The following is a 19,944-nucleotide window of genomic DNA, read 5'->3' on the forward strand; positions in this document are numbered from 1 at the left end:
GGCAGGAGGCCCATGGTGGCAGGGACAGAGGGTCACTGTGTGGGCACGAGGCCACCTGCACGGGAGACCCAGCCTGAATGAGCCAGGGGCTCCTGGTGTAGTCAAGAAGGCAGCCTGAGCATCTGAGTGGGCGGTGAGACAGAGAGCTGGCCTGGGAGGGAGGGGTGGGGGAGGGGGACCGTCACAGATGCTCCCTCCACTTTGGAGTGGGGTGCATCGGGGGCAGAGCAATGCTCTCGAATATTTGTGGCACAGTGGAGTGAGGGAAAGACACCTAGCTCTGCAGTGGAGAGCTTGTCCCTCTATTGCGTCCCCTTTCTTGCTTCAGGAGGAGTGTCAGAACTACGTGCGAGTCCTGATTGTCACTGGCCGGAAAGTGTTCATGTGTGGGACCAATGCCTTTTCCCCAGTGTGCTCCAGCAGACAGGTGGGGGCTGCGTGGGGTCGGGCAGACAGAGGGGGACACCAAGAGGTTCTCTCACTCAGGCACACAGCCTCAGATGGAGCTTCCAGTTCAGCACATAAACCAAAACAAAAAGGATGCCCAATTAGATTTGAATTTCAGATTAAAAACAGACAGTATTTTAGTATAAATATGTCCCATGCAAGATTTAGGATATACTTATGCTAAAAAACTATTCATTGTTCATCAAAATTCAACCTCACCTTGGAGGGTCCTAACTCTGGGAACAGCCTCTGCCCTCCATGGTAACTGCTCCCTCAGAGGGACTGTGGGGGGTGATGAGAAGGAGGTGGAGGGAAGGAGAGGTCCAGAGAGACCAGGGACCCAGGAGAAAGCAAATTCCAGGGAAAGAACAGGCAGCCCCAAGGTCTCAGGAAAATAGCCCCATCTCCCCATTGTCCCAGGTGGGGAACCTCAGCCGGACGGTGGAGAAGATCAATGGTGTGGCCCGCTGCCCCTATGACCCACGCCACAACTCCACTGCCGTCATCTCCTCTCAGGGGGAGCTCTATGCTGCCACAGTCATCGACTTCTCAGGTCGGGACCCTGCTATCTATCGCAGCCTGGGCAGCCGGCCACCACTTCGCACTGCCCAGTATAACTCCAAGTGGCTTAATGGTAAGGAGACCCAGCCCTAGGGCTCCCCTGGTTCTAACCCAGCCAGCCCACCCTTAGTTTCCTTTTTGCCCAACCAAAGTGGGCAGACACTTGCGCAAGGACCACAGCAAGTCAGAGATGGACTCTGGATGAAATCATGGATGTCCTGAGGACCCAGAGCAGATGGAGGGCAGACTGTGAGGGGAGAGAGAGTTAGGAATTGATGAAGAGGAAAGGTTACAGGAAAGAAGAGATTGAGGAATGGTATTAGGAGTTTCTTGCCCTTTGGAGTTGAATCCCTGATTCTCCACTGATGAGCTGTGTGACCTTGAGCAAATGCTTGACTTCTCTGTGCCACAGTGGTCTCATCTATAATATGGGGACAATCATAGTATGTACCTCATAGCTTGTTAAGAGGATCCAATGGGCTAATCCATATAAAGTACTTACAGCAGTGTCTGGAGCACGGTGAGTGCTCAGTCATGCATGTTAACTATCATTGTAACTGCACTTTGTGTTGGGGGTGGGAACAGGGTTAGCGCCCCCAGGTCACCAAGCTGGCGGGGGGGTGTAGGATGCCCATCTAAGGAAGTGGAAGTGGTCGAGTGCTCCCAGCTCTGTCTTCTTCCTCGTGGCCTGACCCACCTCTTGTTCCTCTTCTGTCCCCAGAGCCAAACTTTGTTGCAGCCTATGATATCGGGCTGTTTGCGTACTTCTTCCTGCGGGAGAACGCAGTGGAGCACGACTGTGGACGCACCGTGTACTCTCGGGTGGCCCGCGTGTGCAAGAACGATGTGGGGGGCCGCTTCCTGCTGGAGGACACTTGGACCACGTTCATGAAGGCCCGGCTCAACTGCTCCCGCCCGGGCGAGGTCCCCTTCTACTACAACGAGCTGCAGAGCGCCTTCCATCTGCCCGAGCAGGACCTCATCTACGGGGTCTTCACCACCAACGTGTGAGTCCTTGCCTTCCCCCCATACCCTCCCCTGGATGTCAGGGACCGGCTCTGACCTGCCTTCACAGCCTGGTGGCCTTGGGCAAGTCCCTGTCTTCGTTTCTCTTTCTGTAAAATGGGGATGGCCGTGCCTTCTGCCCTGGGTCCTTTGAGGATTTTGTGGCTCACTGCCTTTAGGGAGGTGAGCACTTGTTCTGGGTCGCTGTGACAGGCAGGCCTAGGCCAGATGTGAGGAAAATAAAAGGAGCTGGATTGTGACTCCATGAAAGAAGAACTTGCTGGGGATGAAAGTGCAGCAGGCTGCCTTTGATGAGGGGGTGACAGCCCTGGGAGGGTCCTCCAGCTGCCCACAGGAGACGCTCAGAGAGGACTCTACCCTTCCAACTTCAGAACTCCATGATCCCACTAAATCTAACCAGCAGAGTCTTGTCACAATCCTGACTGCCCAGGAAAACACAGGCTGGGAATTAGAAGGGTAACCCCCCACTGAGATCATGAGTCTGTCCTCCACTGCCTCCTTCTGTGTATAGGCTGATCCATTCAGGTGACTTTTGTACAGAGAATGCTGAATGGGCAGCAAAGACTGAGAAACAAATTTGCTGTCCAGCATGCTGAGGAGAGTTCCCAGTAAGGACATCAGAAACAGAGAGTGGTGTTTGGTACCTAGGGCCCAGCTAGCAGCACTGGATGAGAGCCAGATTAGCCACAGAATGGATGGTTTAGGGGATGGACAGGGGGAGGGGAAAGCAGGGAAGCTGGAGCAGAGAAGCCTTCCAAGCTAAGGGACAGACATGCGACACAGCCATGTGGTATGAGCTTGGAGCTGACAGCTGGGACTTAGTGACCAGTCCACTGTCAGCAGTAGAAGGTAGGCAGCTGTGAGCAAAGGGCAGGAGTCACTGGAAAGGCATCAAGGGAAAATAGCAATGTTAGTATAAACTGCAAGTTGTTTATGTATTGTGTGCCTTCTCCGTGGCCCGGGTTCTTGTCAAGTGGAGGTGAGGGTGGGAGACATGCCAGTGAGCAAGAGCAGGCCTGACTCTGCCCATAAGGATCTTGCATTCTCGAGAGGGTCATTATTAAATGCCCGGTTTGAACTGCAAGAAAATCTCCAGAGGAAAAGGGCAACGTGCAGAGAAGCTATGATCACTATGGAGGGGTGATGATCAGGGAAGGCTTCCTGTAGGAAGTGATATCTACAGGGTGACTGGGAAATAACTAAAGGACAGGAGCATTCCAGCCTGAGGGAACAATATGCACAAAGTTTTGAGGTGGGAAAAAAATGTTTGAGGAACTGAGAGGAGCCCTGTGTGGCAGGAACCTGGTGGGTGAGGAGGAGAAAGACACGAGAGTTGGCTGAAGGGCAGGCACGGGCGGATTATAGATGGGAGGGCCTTGTAGACTTCTTTAAGGGTTTTGATCTTTATCCTAAGGGTAAGGAGAAGTTGCTGGAGGGTTTGAAGCAGGACAAGGGCTAGCTCAGATGTGCATTTGGCAAGTCACTCCAGTTGCCGCGTGCAGGATGGATTAGAGGAAACTGGACACACTGCAGGGACAGTATGGTGTCCTGGCAGAGAGTGGGGGCTGCGACCAGGCAGAGGGGGAGTGAAAGGCACATATTTGGGAGAGGGGCTAAGTGCAGAGAACAGCCTGGTAACATTTGGTGTACTGGTATCCTCTCTCCAAACTGTCCACATCAGACTCAGAGAAACATTTGTTTCCATGACTGAAAGGGATCTGAGAGGTCACCTGGCTGCAGGTGTTGAGCTGCAGCATAGAACACTGGTTTGGTAACCAGGTTGTTGTTTTTATTTTCTTAATAAAATAATAAAACAGAATTGACAGAAAAAAATATCAGAGTATAATGTATTTAGTAAGGTGATACATTGTTTCATGAAAATGCATTGCAAATGTGTGTGTCTAATAGTATGTGTGTGTCATACTGAGTTATCATATAAAATGTATTTCTTACGGTGGACCATGAACTAAAATGTTCGAAAACCATTGACTTTATTTGCCCTCCCACTGAATAAAGGAAGGGGATGAGAAGCGCAGAAGGATCCACCAGTTTTTCTCATCCATGGGTCCTTTTTTCCTAGAGGGTTTCCAGAGGGTAAGGACCACATCTCCTCCTTCTGTGAGAGCCCCGTGATACAGAAGGCCCCAGACTCATCATAGGTGTTTAGTAAGCCCTGGAGCTGTGCCACACTGACTTGACAGCTGGAGGTTGGATTTAGGGGAGGGTGCCGAGGCCTCCAGAGAAGGCAGCATCCCGCCATCTCCTGCCTTTCAGAAACAGCATCGCTGCGTCTGCTGTCTGCGCCTTCAATCTCAGTGCCATCTCCCAGGCTTTCAATGGCCCATTTCGCTACCAGGAGAACCCCAGGGCTGCCTGGCTCCCCATCGCCAACCCCATCCCCAATTTCCAGGTACCGCTTCTTCTCTCCTTCCCCTCCCATCACATACCACCCTCCCCCAGACTATCAGCCACAAGCTGATGCCCAACTACTTAGTGTAACCGCCAAATGTGTCCCTGCTGGTCTATGCCCATCTGTGGGGTCTGCAGGGGTTCCCTAAGAGGGTGGTAACCTCAAGACTGTGGAGCGAGAAAGGAAGAGTGGATGGGATGCAGAGCAAGGGGGCCTGGTCTGAGCCATCTCTAAATGTGACCCCTCACCTCCTGAGAGGGAGGGAGGTCGGACCTCAACCCTCCTCAGTATAGGGGGCCGGGGGTGGGGGGCACACTCACAAGCTGTCTGGCCAGGAGTTTGCTCTCAGTCTACCCAGCATGGGTAGTGATGCCCAGAAGGTCTCTGAGTCAGAGCCTAGACATGGTGGTATGAGCATCCCCAGTGTGTGATGGAGAAGCAGGAAGAGCCACAGGACAAAGCAAAATACAGATGATTGACTTTCATATCCATCCAACTTCCTGCCCAGGACACAGAATGGAGCAGGGAAAGACCTCAGGCTTTTCAGTCATAGAGTCCTGACCCAGATCTAGCCCTCTTTATGTGTGACCTTGGGCAAGTCACTCAACCTCCTTGAGTCTTTACCCTGATCTGGCACATTGGGATAATACCACCAACTTCATAGACACATTGGAGGATTGACATGCACCTGACCAGGGTCCGTAGAATGATATGCACCTGACGTGCTCAGTAAATGACAGTTGCCTTCCAGCTTTGGTTTAGAAGCCGTAAGAACCTTGAGATGAGAGGGACAGGGAGAGGGAAGGCGGGGCTTGGCCCAATGTGGGGGAGGGGCACCGACAGCGACAGCATGAAATAACAGGACACTTGTTATCCACACTCATATGATCAGCTTTTGGATAATCAAGCTCCTTTTTCATCTCCCTGCCCTCTCCACCCCTGGTAGGTCTCTCCTCCCCCATTTTCTCAGCTTCACTGTCCCTTAGTTCCCAAAGATGAGGTATCTTCCTGGAAGAGGGTGCAGGACCCTTAGCGGGGATGTTGGGGGTGGGGAGCAGGGGTTGGAGAATCAAGGACTGGGTAGTGAGGAAGAAGGAGGGGACCCGGGATCACGGCAGCCCGGCAGCTGGGCACGCGTGACCCGGCTCCCCGCCGCAGTGCGGCACCCTGCCGGAGGTGGGCCCCAATGAGAACCTGACGGAGCGCAGCCTGCAGGACGCACAGCGCCTGTTCCTGATGAGCGAGGCTGTGCAGCCGGTGACACCGGAGCCTTGCGTCACCCAAGACAGCGTGCGCTTCTCACACCTCGTGGTGGACCTTGTGCAGGCCAAGGATACACTCTACCACGTGCTCTACATCGGCACCGGTGAGGCCGCCCCGCCCCGCCTGTGCCCCGGGTGGGAGGGGGTGGAGGGGTGGGGGACTGGGCTGCGAGGTTCCGGGGCCACCCTGAGGTTCAAGGCCACCCTGATCTGGCCTCTCCAGAGTCGGGCACCATCCTGAAGGCACTGTCCACGACGAGCCGCAGCCTCCGCGGTTGCTACCTGGAGGAGCTGCACGTGCTGCCCCCCGGGCGCCGGGAGCCACTGCGCAGCCTGCGCATCGTGCACAGCGCCCGCGCGCTCTTCGTGGGGTTGAGCGACGGTGTGCTGCGCGTCCCGCTGGAGAGGTGCGCCGCCTACAGCAGCCAGGGGTGAGTGGGCACCGCGCCACGGCGGGCGGGCTGGCGGGCCGGATTCCCAGCGCCGATCTCTGTCGATCTCACTGGGAAGTGGAGATCCAACAGATGGAGCTTCGGAGTCAAGGTACCCGTGGGGTGGCATCCTGACGCAGTCACGGATGGTGTGCCTTTGGACAAGTCACTTCTCGGAGCCCTGGCTTCCTCCTCATAAATCTCTGCAGGGTTTTTGTGAAGGCTGGTTGGGATAATCTGCGCAAACCACTTATCACTCTCCCTAGGGGGAGGATGTGTTGAGCACAAGGTGGTGGCTGTTGTTATCCCTGTTGTCAAGCCCATAGTGAAGGCCTGGCGGCCATCTCCACCTGATTTATTCTCAGTCCCTTCAGTTCAGAGAGGGGGCTTTATCTTTGAAACCACAGTGCTTACTACCCAGATGTGAGGGCAGATGGGAGGCTATGCTCCCCAAGCTTGCCCTTCTAACTTCCCCACTTAGAAGAGGCAGAGAGATCTGGCGTGGGTAGGGTGGAGGTGAGGAGCCAAGTGGAGATCCGACATCCCAGATGCTTCTGCCATCAGTTCTCCAAACTTTAGCTTCTAGTGGATCCACAAATTTGACAACAATGATGCTGGCATTTAAGGGGAAACAAAACCTGTCCCAAAGCCAAATGCAGATGTATCTCAGACTCCTAACCACTGGAGGCTACCCTGAGCTGCTCCCCACCCCCATTATGGAGATAATAAAAAATTGCCTGCAGCTGGTATAGCCAAGGCCCCGTGGGCTCCTGTGGCCTTTGCAACACAGGGACCTCCTGGCTGTGCCCATCTGTTCTCAAGATTTGGGAGACAAATGGCATGCCTGCTGCCAACGGTTGTTTTCCAGTCTCGGTGGAGGGTGCTAGGAACTGAGGATGGGCCTGGGGGGCTGGGGAGGAGGCTGGAAGGTCATGGGTTGACAAGGGGTGGGGCTGGGGGTGGGCTGGGAGTGGAAGGCAGTGGGCAAACACCCAAACTTCCCTCAGTCCTAATGCAGGGTTCCATCAGCAAAGCACCAAATGTGCTAAGCCCTCCCATGCTCAGAGTTTTTTGCGGGCTGTCGGCGTGAGAAGAGGGAGGCCAGATGAAACAGGCCTGGAACACTCTCGTTTCTCTTAGGGCTCTGGTTGGTGAGAGAAGCCTTGACATTAATCTGACTGACGTGTGGGCAGAGACTGGGGTATAATGCAAGGGGCTTGAGTGGTGGAATTGGATACACCTGGGGCTCCACTGAAGCGTCAGCTATACCAGCTGTATGATCTTGAGCAAGTTACTGAACCTTTTGAACTTTGGCTTTCTCAGTGGGAAAATAGGGGGAAATTGTGATGAAGCAATTTAATTTTCCACTCTAGTATTCTTGCCTGGAGACTCCCATGTAAAGAGGAGTCTGACAGTCTACAGTCCATTGGGTCGCAAAGATTTAGACATGACTGAAGCAACTAACACACACTGAGATATCAGGGGATAGGACTTGAATGCATGAATTTGGGGAGATACATTTTAGGCCATAACAGCTAAACAGATAATCTTCAGACATACAGTTTTCCCACCTCTGCTAAGTCGCTTTCAGTCATGTCTGACTCTGTGCGACCCCCATAGACGGCAGCCCACCAGGCTCCCCCATCCCTGGGATTCTCCAGGCAAGAACACTGGAGTGGGTTGCCATTTCCTTCTCCAATGCATGAAAGTGAAAAGTGAAAGGGAAGTCGCTTAGTCGTGTCTGACTCTTAGTGACCTCATGGACTGCAGCCTACCAGGCTCCCCTGTCCATGGGATTTTCCAGGCAAGAGTACTGGAGTGGGTTGCCATTGCCTTTCCCACCTCTAACATGTACAAAATAACAGCTCCAGGAGGTACTGGAGAATCAGCTGGATAAAGTATGTAAGAGTATACTGTTCATAGTTCAAGCACCAAACACACCTCGATAATTATTCCTGCAGGTCAAGGACCCATTTTATGTCCATAGGGTTGCAAAGAGTCAGACACAACTGAAGTGACTTACCTGAAGTCGCTAAGTCGTGTCTGACTCTTTGTGACCACATGGACTGTATGTAGCCTACCAGGCTCCTCCATCCATGGGATTTTCCAGGCAAGAATACTGGAGTAGATTGCCATTTCCTTCTCCAGGGGATCTTCCCAACCCAGGGATCGAACCTGGGTCTCCCACATTGCAGGCAGACACTTTACCATCTGAGCCACCAGGGAAGTGACTTAACACGCATGCTATTTAATTTTGGCAAACAAACTGTAAGGATTGGGAATAATGCTCATGAAGTGCCTAGTCCAGCAAGTGAGTTATCGTTGGTAACTAATCATCGTTGGTCCTAGTTCCTTTTTTTTATCTCTGCGAATGCATTTAGGGGCCATCAGCCTCCTGGGCTCTCTGGAGTCTCAGGATCTGTGACATTGAATACAGACAGCACTGCTTGGCAATGAATCATGGTGTTTCCCTCATATCTTGTCTTCTTTAACTCTTGTGTCATTATTAAACTTTTCACATGTATCCTGTTCTTTAAGAGGATGTAAATCCTCGAAGGTAAACCCAGTGTCCCAGTATTTTCTATACTCCACCAGGGGGGCCACACCCAGCCCCAGGCGCAAAGTGGCCTTCCACACATGACTGATCCTGAAGTTGATTGATTGTTTGGCCTTGAGAGGAGGTTGGTGCAGGAGAGGAGTGGGACTGGAAAGTGGACTGAGGCCAGCTAAGAATGCCAAGGGAGGATTTTGACTTGAATTCTGTGACTGGGGGCACTGAAGTGGTCTTTGAGCAGGGGAATAGAGTGATGGGCAGTGTGAATAGGTGTTTTACAAAGATCAAGCAGACAGTGGCGAGTAGCATTGTCGCAGGGCAGATGGTTGGCCAGTGTGAGCTGCTGTGGCTCTGGGCCAGATATGATGTAATGGGGGCTGCAGTGGAATGAAAGGAAGGATGATGCCAGTTGTTTCCCCATGCACGTGGTGCTGCAGACAGGGGACAGTGAGGTCACGGAGCATGGCCGGGTGGAACAGAAAGATAGACAGAGGTCAATTCGGAATCTAATACTTTTGGTTTCCTGAGTTTGGGATAAGAGGCCTTGATGTGTACAGTAGAAACCCTACTGTATACTGTAGGTGGATCTAAAATGTGAGGTCTCATTAATGAGAAGTTAACAGAATGAACAGAGGAAGCCCGTGCCGCCAGCAGGCTGTGCGCTCCGGGAGTCTGGGAGCCACCTGCCCATCACACTATATCAGAATGTGTGCTGTAGCGAGGCAGTTTGTCACAGGCTTCTACTGTGTTCCACGATAGACATTTCTTTCCTTTTTCCTCATTTCTTCCAAAGCTGGCAAGAAGCTGAGGACAGGTAAGCAGAGGCCCCTTTATGCCCCCTCCTCTGTCCAGAATCCAGGGGCTTGTCTCTAGAACCCTCCTTTCACTCAGGCAAACTTCAGCCCCATAGGGCATGACCAGGACACTGAGCTGACCACAGAGAGACCAGGGCTCACAGGAGAAGGAGCAGAGGGAATGAATGCTGACTAGCTCTACAAAGCAGTGTTTTATGCCTGAAGAACCGCCCCCTTCCTCCTTCATGCCGCCTTGGAGTGAGGGGCCTGTCTTGCCAGCTTATCCCAACCTCCCTCCCTGGCAGAGGGTCTGGGCTCCCTCCACTGCCATTTTAAGTAATGACCACTTGCTCCCAAGCTCCACTGTGGACAGCTCCCTTTGTGAAACTATGGCTACACGGTATTGGAATCGGCCTCCTTGTAAATTCCACCATCCATCTTTGTCCCGCTTCTGAGCCCATGGAATGAACCTGTTCCCTTTTGTAATGACTGCCTGAGACACTGCAGTAAAAAAGACATGGTGATATATTATTAGTCTGATGGCTAACTTTATGAAAGAAACTCTTTTTTTTTTTATGAAAGAAACTCTTAACTGCCACCCATTCCTGCCATCAGAGACACACTGTAACTCTCCTCTGCTTGGAGCTTTAATTTTCTTAAGGACATTCTCTGCTCTGGAAGCTTTGAAGTGGCCTTTGGTCAAAAACAGCAAATGTGGACAAGCAAAGAGCTCAGGCACTGGTGCCAGGGGAGTCTCGCAGGTCCCCTCAGGCAACCTGGGCCAGGGCAGCGCAGGTGTGTCCATGGAGAATCTGCTCTCCTCTTTCTTCTCTGGGACGACTGAGTGCGGGAGAGGCTGAGGGTGAGGGATCCTGGCTGAGGGGCTACGGCCAGCATCTACTCTGTGTGTTTCTTTGCTCTTTATCCTGTCATGGATTAGAAGAAATACAGGATACCTCATCTCTTGACTTGGGAACCCTGACAAAAGTGGCCCTGGAACAGCAATTCTAAAGGCTATTATTCATTATAATCACCTGAGGAGTATTTCAAAGACGCCAGTGCCTGGGCTTACTCCAGTCCTGAAGGCCCAGAAACAGGAAGGTTTTTGTTTTGTTTGCCTAAGCTGTTTTTAAAAATCCCCAGGAGATTCTAATTTGTACTCAAGACTGGGAACAACTGTTCTAGAACTGGTTAGGCCCTAGATGAGAGAAGTAGCATGAGGCAAACTGCATTCCTCCAGAATCTTCTGTTTTTACCTTGTATAAATCAATTCAAATTTTCTACTCTTATCCATTCTCTCTTCTAGCATACAGTTGTTTTTGATGGATAGAATCATATGTATTATTATTAATCACTAGTCACGGCTAGTTCTCTTTTTATTATTTAATCTGTACTGCTTGTGGAGTACCATGTCAGTGCTTCTTGAGTTTGATACCCATTTCTGAGAGCTAAGGCAAATACACTCAGGAATGGGCTTTACTGAGTTCTGATTGACTGAGTCTGCTCACAGAAAATTTGGCCCAAATGTCAGCAGGTAAGCAGAACCTCAAAAGCACCGGTTGCTGGGACTACTTTTGCACATGTATTTAGTCCCATGACATCTAGTTTGACTCATTTGCTGGTGAAACACCCCCAGGCCAAACCACTGATCCTGAATGAAAACATGAGCACCTGTACATTGTATAATTCACACAAATTGTCCTTGAGAGAACAAAGTGGAAACACAGCAACAGATGAGCATTCTGGATTTCCAGGTGGGCCATGGTGTGCTTACTGGCAATCAGCGAGGCTGTCACTCACTGCAACCCCAGGCATTGTCTCACTTATATGAGGTCATAAGTTGCTGGAGCAAGAGACAGCACTGTCTTTGATCTCCTCTGGCAAGGAGGGGAGCCCCACCCTCTTCTTTATAAGGTCTTCATATAACTTCTTTTCTCTCTGGAGCCTGATATGGCTTACTGAACTCACCGAAAATAAAGAACTCCCCTGACAGGTGATGTTCCCTGAAGCTTCAAGAGAAAAGGAAGATTCTATCCTAGACTCACGAAAAGGGGCAGCCCCTTGACTCCTTTGTGTATCCCTTCAGTGCTAGGCAGCCTTGGCCCCTTTGGCCAATGGAAAATCCCTCTGCAGACTCAACTCATGGCGTGGGCTCCCCTACCCTCTTTGTCATGCAGCACCTCCTTCACCCCAAAGCCTCTTCTGCTTTCTAACCTCCAATTTCTGCTCCACTCGCAGTGCGCTCCTAGATTGTCCGCAGCAGGCCCACTGCTGTGGAGCAGCCAGGCCTTGTCAGAGGGAGTGGAAGTTGGGGAATGAAAGGCAGAAGGGACCCAGAGTATCCCCTGAGATTGGCGGTGGGCTCTCTGGGTGTTGGAGGGAACTTCCTTCAGGGTTCAGAAGGTGAGATTGTGTTGACTTAACAATGGATAGCACATCCTGATTCCCTAATTCCCATACTCTTTCCCCGCCTCCTTGAAGTCTTATTGGTAGAGATACATTTTTTTGTTGTTGTTAAAAACTATAGAGGAAAAAAAAAAAAACTATAGAGGATACAATGACTAAGTCAGAAGGAGAAAGGAAAGAGAGGAGCCTAGGATATGAGAAGTGGGGGCTTTGAAGCGTTCATCGGTGTGTGAACCGTTCCTCTCCTGGCTTACCGCAGATCGACCAGATTGGCCTGCCTGGGAAGAGGAACCTGGGATGTGACCCCTGCCCCATCCCAGTTTGAGCTTATTCTTATGATGTTAATGCACTGGACACTGGGCCCTGCCACTGAGCAGCACAAGCATGTGGATGTCCAGGTGACCCTGGATTGTGTCCCCTGCTTCTATGCTTTAAGGCATGCGCCCATGTTTACAGTCAGATACAGCCTCCAGATGGGACACAGAAGCGTAAGGGGAAGAGTGTGGTGGTAGTGGTGGTAGGGGGTGCCTAGATTCTAACCCCAGCTCGGTCATGTAAAATTTGTGTGATCTTCGGGAAATACCTCTTCCCTTCTCTGTGATTGTTTCTTCCTTTGTTTAACAGAAAGGTTGTATTATGGATGCCCACGATTCCCAACCTGGCTCCCACTAGAATCATCCACAAGCTTTTAAACCCCCTAGCACCCACCCAGAGATTTTTTGTCTGGGATGGGCCCAGGTATCAGTACTTTTCAAAAAGCTCCTTTAGTGATTCTGATGTGCAGCCAGGGTTGAGAACCACTGATTCAGATCATCTGTAAGGTCCTTTCCATCACTATAATCATAGCGTCTGGCAGGGAGGTACTGCCTCTTTGGGTTTCTGCTCACCACATCTTCGCCTGTGGCCCTAGATGTGCAGTGTGGAACCCCTGACTCAGGCAAGTACTCAGACTCAGTAGTTTCTTGGTTAAGTGTGCGGGCTCTGGAGGGTAAGAGTGTGAGTCCAGGGTTAGCTCTGGTTTTCGTCCATATAACATGGGGATAATAACAGTACCTTCCTCACTGAGTTGTTGCATTGAGTTAATTCACACTTGTAAAGTGCTTAAAATGATGCCTGGCACACAGTAAGTAGTCAAGGAACTTAGTTACTATTGTGGAAGACATCTGGATGAGAGGGGTGTCCAGAGAGGAGTGTCCAGGCATATTCTTGGGATGCAGATGAGGGTGGGAGTCCAGTGGGCTTGAGGCTCCTGACCTCTGTCTGGCAGGGCCTGCCTGGGGGCACGGGACCCGTACTGCGGCTGGGATGGAAAGCAGCAACGTTGCAGCACTCTCGAGGACAGCTCCAACATGAGCCTCTGGACCCAGAACATCACAGCATGTCCTGTGAGCACCCTTTTGTAGCCCCTACCAGGGACCTCTTCCCCCGAATTCAGGCTAACTGTCCACCAGTGTCCCCACAGGCCTTGTGTCTTCTCTGCCCCTGCCTTGGGTGACAGGGTCCTGCTCTCGATGTGTGTCCACAGGTGCGAAATGTGACTCGGGATGGGGGCTTCGGCCCATGGTCACCATGGCAACCATGTGAGCACTTGGATGGGGACAACTCAGGCTCTTGCTTGTGTCGGTCCCGAGCCTGTGACTCCCCTCGACCCCGCTGTGGGGGCCTCGACTGCCTGGGGCCAGCTGTTCACATTGCCAACTGCTCCAGGTATGTGAGGATACAGGGCATGCCCTCGGTGGCCTTGGAATGGAGTAAGGGGAATAGAGCAAATGGGACATCATCCCAGCCAGGTGTTTGGACTAAGGGACAGAAAATACTTCAGGGCTGTGTAGGAGACTGGACAGGTGGCTGAGGTCTGAGGCAGGAAACGAGCACTGGGAGAGTTTCCAGGCCAGTGGGAGAGAAGTGTCTGCCTGGTGGTGCTTTGCAGACAAAGAGGAAGTCTGGATAGGCATGGGAGTCACTCCCAGATGATCTATAGCCTCAATAAGCCTTGCAGTCCCCAACTGGAAGGACAGCATGGGATGGCAGTAGCCACCTAATCACTCTGAGATTCTCTAAATGGGGGTTACGGTGCCCTCCTTGAAGGTTGTTGGGCGGGTTAAATGAGACTCTCTCCCTATGTAGAGAGAGAGAGAGAGCTGCCTACTACCTACTACACTGCCTACTACCTGGGGACTCCCTAAAGTGGTTAAAATAAATAATCCAAAATTCCAGACACTCTTAAAATAATTTTATATCCATTTATTAACTTAACCATCACAACACCCTCACGGAGTAGGATACAATCAGTATCCTTACTTTAAAGGTAAGAGTATGATGAAACACAGAAGATTTCGATAAATCGCCCAGCCTTAAAAAGCCAGTTAGTTGTAGAACCAAAATTTGTAAGGTCTGCCAGCCAACAAGGCTGAAACAAAGGGTACAGATGGGAAGGGACATCTTCTCTAGGGAAGATGTCCTTTGTCCCTGGCAAGTAGAGGCCATGTCCTATCGCTGTGCTCTAAGCACGAGTACAGCCTGGTGTATAGCAGAAGGCTTTCAATCTTTGTTCGAGTGAACAAATGAATGCAGGAGTACGTCATTCCTGAGATGGTTTGGCTAGGAGCTATTGTATTTCCCGTGAATGGCATTTCCTGACAACAATACAAAACCCATCTATGCAGATGTTATTAGATCGGAGAGGCTAGGACTCAGAGGGTCATTGTCTCTGTCCCCTCTGGCCCCACCAGGAACGGGGCATGGACACCGTGGTCGTCTTGGGCCCTGTGCAGCACCTCCTGTGGGATCGGATTCCAGGTCCGCCAGCGAAGCTGCAGCAACCCCGCGCCACGCCACGGGGGCCGCATCTGCGTGGGCAAGAGCCGGGAGGAGCGGTGAGTTAGGGTGTGGCTGGAGGTTTCCGCGACAAGCCAAGCCCGAGGTCCCCGACTTCCCGGGGCCCCCCAGAAGGTGGTCTGGATTCTCTGGGTGATCCAATGGACCCTCGTTTTCCCAATTTTCCCCAAGTCTCACAATCCCAGTGACCTCTCATACGAAATGGTGGAGTAATGACTCCTCCCGTTCTGCTCCTCAGGTTCTGTAACGAAAACACGCCTTGCCCGGTGCCCATCTTCTGGGCATCCTGGGGCTCCTGGAGCAAGTGCAGCAGCAACTGTGGGGGCGGCGTGCAGTCGCGCCGCCGGACCTGTGAGAACGGCAACTCCTGCCCGGGCTGCGGCGTGGTGAGGGTCCGGCCGAGGCGGGGGCGGGCGCGGGATGCTTGGACCCGCAGCCCAGGGTAGGGCAGACGGGGCGGGGTCGGAGTGCAAGGGCAGGCCAGGGTCTGCATGGCTGTGAAACAGCACTGGATTTCACCCCGAAGGAGTTCAAGACATGCAATCCCGAGGCCTGCCCCGAAGTGCGGCGCAACACGCCGTGGACGCCGTGGCTGCCGGTGAACGTGACCCAGGGGGGGGCGCGGCAGGAGCAGCGCTTCCGCTTCACTTGCCGCGCGCCGCTGCCCGACCCCCACGGGCTGCAGTTTGGCCGAAGGAGGATGGAAACCCGAACCTGCCCGGCGGACGGCTCAGGAGCCTGCGACACTGACGGTACAGCCCCAGGGCGATGGGGGCGGGGAAGGGGCGGGGTGGCTTGAGAGCTGGGGGACGCGTGGGCGGGGAAGGGTTGCGGTTTGGGAGAAGGCTTAGGTGGCGCTAGTGGTAAAGCACCTGCCTGCCAAATGCAGGAGACGTAAGAGATGCTGGTTCGATCCCTGGATTGGGAAGATTCCCTGGAGGAGGGCATGGCAGCCTACTCCAGTATTCTTGCCTGGAGAGTCCCATGGACAGCTTGATGGGCTACAGTCCATGAGGTCGAAAAAGAGTCGGACACGACTGAAGCGACTTAACATTTTGGCTAAAGCTCAGCCCCCTCTATTCCTCCAGCCCTGGTGGAGGATCTCCTGCGCAGCGGGGGCGCCTCCCCTCTCATGGTGAGCGGGGGCTGGGCCGCCTGGGGCCCATGGTCCTCCTGCTCCCGGGACTGTGAGCTGGGTTTCCGCTTCCGGAAGAGAACATGCACGAACCCCGAGCCCCGCAACGGGGGCCTGCCCTGCGTGGGTGATGCCGCCGAGTATCAGGACTGCAACCCGCACGCTTGTCCAGGTAACCCTCCACCAAGGAATCTTGCCCAGGGAACCCCTCGCCCAGGGAACTCCCAGGCCTACCCGGGCCTCAGCTCAAGCGTGGAGACCACTCCTCCCTGCCCACTCTGCACACAGGGCCCCAGAGCAATTTCTTTGGCCTTGAAAATGGACAGAGCAGCGACTCCCAGGGACCAGACATTTCCTCACCCGCTGTGCTGCTGTTTTCTCTTTCCTAATGGGTTAGCCAGAGAAGGTGCTTAATTTGACATGGAGTTGGTTTTGGGGGTCTTCTCTGCAGCCTGCATTTGCCCTGCCTCCTCTGAGGGAAGGGGGCACTCCCTCACAGTGGGCTGTAGGTAGCCCGGGCAGAGTGACCTGGGATGGGGAAAAGACTGTCTCGGGCCCTGCCTGCACCCGCGGCCCCTCTTCACACACCCCATGCCTTGCAGTGCGGGGTGCCTGGTCTTGCTGGACCGCTTGGTCCCCGTGCTCTGCCTCCTGCGGTGGCGGCCACTACCAACGCACCCGTTCCTGTACCAGCCCCGCGCCTTCCCCCGGCGAGGACATTTGTCTCGGGCTGCACACGGAGGAGGCACTGTGTGCCACACAGGCCTGCCCAGGTACTGAGTACGTCTGGCAGGATCTGGGGAGCAACTGTGGAGCCTGCCCATCCCCACCATGAGATCTGAGGAGTTAACTTCATCCCAACCCACAACCCACAGAAGGCTGGTCGCCGTGGTCTGAGTGGAGTGCATGCACTGAGGATGGAGTGCAAAGCCGCGACAGGCACTGTGAGGAGCTGGTTCCTGGGCCCAGCGCTTGTGCTGGAAACAGCAGCCAGAGCCGGCCCTGCCCTTACAGCGAGATTCCCGGTGGGTCTTCTAGCCAGCACCTTCACACCCACCCTCTCTGCTCTGAGTCCCCAACTTCCTTCCCCTTCTGAACTATTCTGGGGGGTGCAGGATGAAACGCCAGAGTGGGACGTTCACACACTTCGGGCCTTTGTCCCTTCTCATCTAGTGGATGGGCCAACCCTTCTTAGAGGTGAGGTTCGGGGGGAGACAAAGGGGAGTGAAAGTCGCCAGTCCCAGTCCCACAGGTTACTGCTGACCCAGGGGTCCTGCGAGAGAGACATACTGAGCCCTAAGAGGGACCCATCCCCTCCCCTCCCTGCCTCTGACACCCACTCTGCTTGTCTTCGTGCAGTGATCCTGCCTGCCTCCAGTGTGGATGAGGCCACCAGCTGTGGAGGTAAAAGGAGCCTGCCCCAGCTCACAACGCGGCATTTCTACCCACCACCACCCCTACAAGGAGGAGGCCCACCTACTCCAAAATCTGGAGTCTACTTCTCGCTCTGGACACGCAGACCTTGTTGAGGTCCTGCACTGCTTTAGACCATATGTAGGGGAGTCCAGGCAGTTCCGCCCTTGTCCCCCAACTAAGAAGTGGTTGTCTAGTCTGTATTCAAGAGGAGTCACGCAACTCCACACCACTGGCTGCCTCCTCTGACCCAAGCCACAGGTGGTCCTGTGAGACAGGTCCCTGGTGACAGGCCACTCAGCTTCCTTGTTTCTGATAGCTCTGGCCTCAAAGCCCTTTATGTCTCAGAGCCTCCTCTCGGGAGGCAGTTGGTGGGGGGTCTTCACAGTGACCCTTCCCTTCTGGCCTCTTGCTCTCCCAGGGTTCAGTCTCATCCACCTGGTGGCCACGGGTATCTCCTGCTTCCTGGGCTCTGGGCTGCTGACCTTGGCGGTGTACCTTTCCTGCCAGCATTGCCAGCACCAGTCCCAGGAGTCCACGCTCGTCCATCCCGCCACCCCCAACCACCTGCACTACAAGGGTGGGGGCACCCCCAAGAATGAGAAGTACACGCCCATGGAATTCAAGGTGGGAGCCCTCCTGTAGAAGCAGGGGCTGGGTGAAGGGTGCAGGGGTCCTGGCCCTAAGCTGGGCATCACTGGGATGAGCTCTCAGAGGGGGCAGTGGTATTGTGAACAGAACACTGTGTCAATAGCCAGAATGTTCTCTCATCGATGGGCTCCTGACTTCCTTGCCCTGGCCTATTCCCTTGCCCCATCTCTCCTTTTCACCCTTTCTCTCTGGTTCCTTCCTTCTCCCACAGACCCTGAACAAGAATAACCTGATCCCTGATGACAGAGCCAACTTCTACCCGTTGCAGCAGACCAACGTGTACACGACCACCTACTACCCAAGCCCACTGAACAAACACAGCTTCCGGCCTGAGGCCTCACCTGGACAACGGTGCTTCCCCAACAGCTGATATCACTGTCCTGGGGACTTGGGCTCCTTGCCTTCCAAAGGCACAGAGCAGGTGGAGATGGGACGGTGGAGCCAGTTTGGTGTTCTCCCTCTGCAGTAGGCCAGGAACTTGCTGCCTTGCCTTGCGAGGGTCCCATCCGGCTTCAGAGAGCTCTGGCTGGCAGTGACCATGGGGGAGAGGGCTGGCTTCAGGCTGGCATGTGGCTGCGGTTCTGGCTCAGCCCAGGTCTCTCATGGCCTGCTTGCAACCCACCATCATGCTGATCTCCTCTGCCATGTCTGGGCTGTGGACCTGCTAGGCATGTGAGGGAATTGGAGAGTGAGACATCAAGAAGGCTCTTAGGTTTGGGTTGGAAATGATGGCCTGTGTGGCTCTCATGGGCTGAGTCTGCCCCTCTCTGGCTGGCCCCAGGAAGGGCCTGGGCCACATCCCGATTATCTTGGAAAGAAACTAATCTAATGGCCCTAATAGTTCTGGATTCTCTGCCCAGGGCTGGGCCATTGTGGTGCTGCCCCAGTGTGACATGGGGACCAAGGCTGGCCCAGGTTGTCCACTTTCTCCTAGCAGTCTGAACATGGCCCAGGGACGTCCCTCCGGTCAGAGGCAGTGGGGACTGGGGGCTGGAGGCTGATCTTTGCTGAGAAGTCCTTTAATCTGGGCTGGCACATCCCTCAGCCTTTCCTTCAGAGTGCACGAATGGTAGCCCAGGGGCAAGGGAGGCGCGAGTCCAGCCCTGGTGCTGCTCTGGAGACTGCTTTCCAGTTGCTGCTCGATGTAGCTGTTGGCTGAGACCTGCTTGGGAGTCTGTGCTGGCCCCTCATCTGTTCAGGAACACACACACACGTACACACACAATCACAATCTGCTACGGCAACAAAAAGGATGTTAGGCTGTGGCATGATTAATTAAAGATGATACCCAGTCTCCAAATGTAACGTTGTCTTCGTGCATATGTTTGTGGGCTCTTCTTGGCATGGTCTGATCAATTAGGGCAATGCTCTGGGGTGACAGATGGTCTTCTCACGGTGGGGCAGATGACCCAGGTAGAGTTTGACTTTAATAGAGGATAACTTGCCATTTGTGAATAAATCTCCACACACATGTTGCCCTAAACCCTTGTTGGAAAAGAGGTTACAGATAAACAAATTCACAAGTAGGGACACAAAGAAAATCAAGGCAGTACAACAGGAAATTTCTGCCTATTCCCTTAGCAGCGCTATCAGGCTCCGCAGTGGAAATATCTGAGTCCAGCAGGGGAGTATTAATGAGGGGTATTTTATGAGGTATTTACACTGCTGAGTTTAATAAATCAAAATTGACTGAGACATGAGTAAGCCTGTGGGGTGGGGGAAGCCTGCTGTAGTTTTTGCTGGATTAAATCAAAATAGCCTCAAAGTCTCAGCCCAGGAAATCAGTGCTTCCATTTTGGATGAGACTGATGGACATGTTAAATTTAGAGAGCAATTTCCTGACTTAATTGGCTGGATCAATTCTTACAGGATTCTCAGCAAAGTCTACTTGTAGGTTAGGCTGTAAAGTGTGAGATCCTGGGGATAGATGAGGCAGAGAATCTTGGGGAGGAGAGGAGGAGGAAGAAAAGAGCATTCCGGGCCCGTGTGTCTTGGAGACCTTTGTGCTTACCGGGA

The 19,944-nt window shown here is 53.3% G+C and overlaps 1 protein-coding gene across 2 annotated transcripts in view; it reads left to right on the forward strand.

The window, feature by feature from the left end:
- SEMA5B (semaphorin 5B) overlaps positions 1 to 19,233 on the forward strand; it is a 125,607-nt gene extending 106,374 nt beyond the window's left edge. For both annotated transcript variants that reach the window (XM_086403041.1, XM_086403049.1), the window contains 17 exons: positions 329 to 427; positions 868 to 1,081; positions 1,730 to 2,015; positions 4,309 to 4,444; positions 5,603 to 5,810; positions 5,930 to 6,137; positions 13,159 to 13,276; positions 13,417 to 13,598; positions 14,624 to 14,767; positions 14,968 to 15,115; positions 15,256 to 15,481; positions 15,818 to 16,036; positions 16,467 to 16,637; positions 16,740 to 16,889; positions 17,224 to 17,268; positions 17,699 to 17,904; positions 18,140 to 19,233. In XM_086403041.1, the coding sequence (XP_086259167.1) occupies positions 329 to 427; positions 868 to 1,081; positions 1,730 to 2,015; positions 4,309 to 4,444; positions 5,603 to 5,810; positions 5,930 to 6,137; positions 13,159 to 13,276; positions 13,417 to 13,598; positions 14,624 to 14,767; positions 14,968 to 15,115; positions 15,256 to 15,481; positions 15,818 to 16,036; positions 16,467 to 16,637; positions 16,740 to 16,889; positions 17,224 to 17,268; positions 17,699 to 17,904; positions 18,140 to 18,298 (2,919 nt within the window). In that variant the 3' untranslated portion in view covers positions 18,299 to 19,233. The remainder of the gene's footprint in view (positions 1 to 328; positions 428 to 867; positions 1,082 to 1,729; positions 2,016 to 4,308; positions 4,445 to 5,602; positions 5,811 to 5,929; positions 6,138 to 13,158; positions 13,277 to 13,416; positions 13,599 to 14,623; positions 14,768 to 14,967; positions 15,116 to 15,255; positions 15,482 to 15,817; positions 16,037 to 16,466; positions 16,638 to 16,739; positions 16,890 to 17,223; positions 17,269 to 17,698; positions 17,905 to 18,139) is intronic.
- The last annotated feature ends 711 nt before the right edge of the window (positions 19,234 to 19,944 follow it).

The sequence above is a fragment of the Bos grunniens genome, chromosome 1 (assembly GCF_055505025.1).
Source record: "Bos grunniens cultivar Pamir isolate PY7600 chromosome 1, Bosgru_T2T1.0, whole genome shotgun sequence".
NCBI classification, from domain to species: domain Eukaryota; kingdom Metazoa; phylum Chordata; class Mammalia; order Artiodactyla; family Bovidae; genus Bos; species Bos grunniens.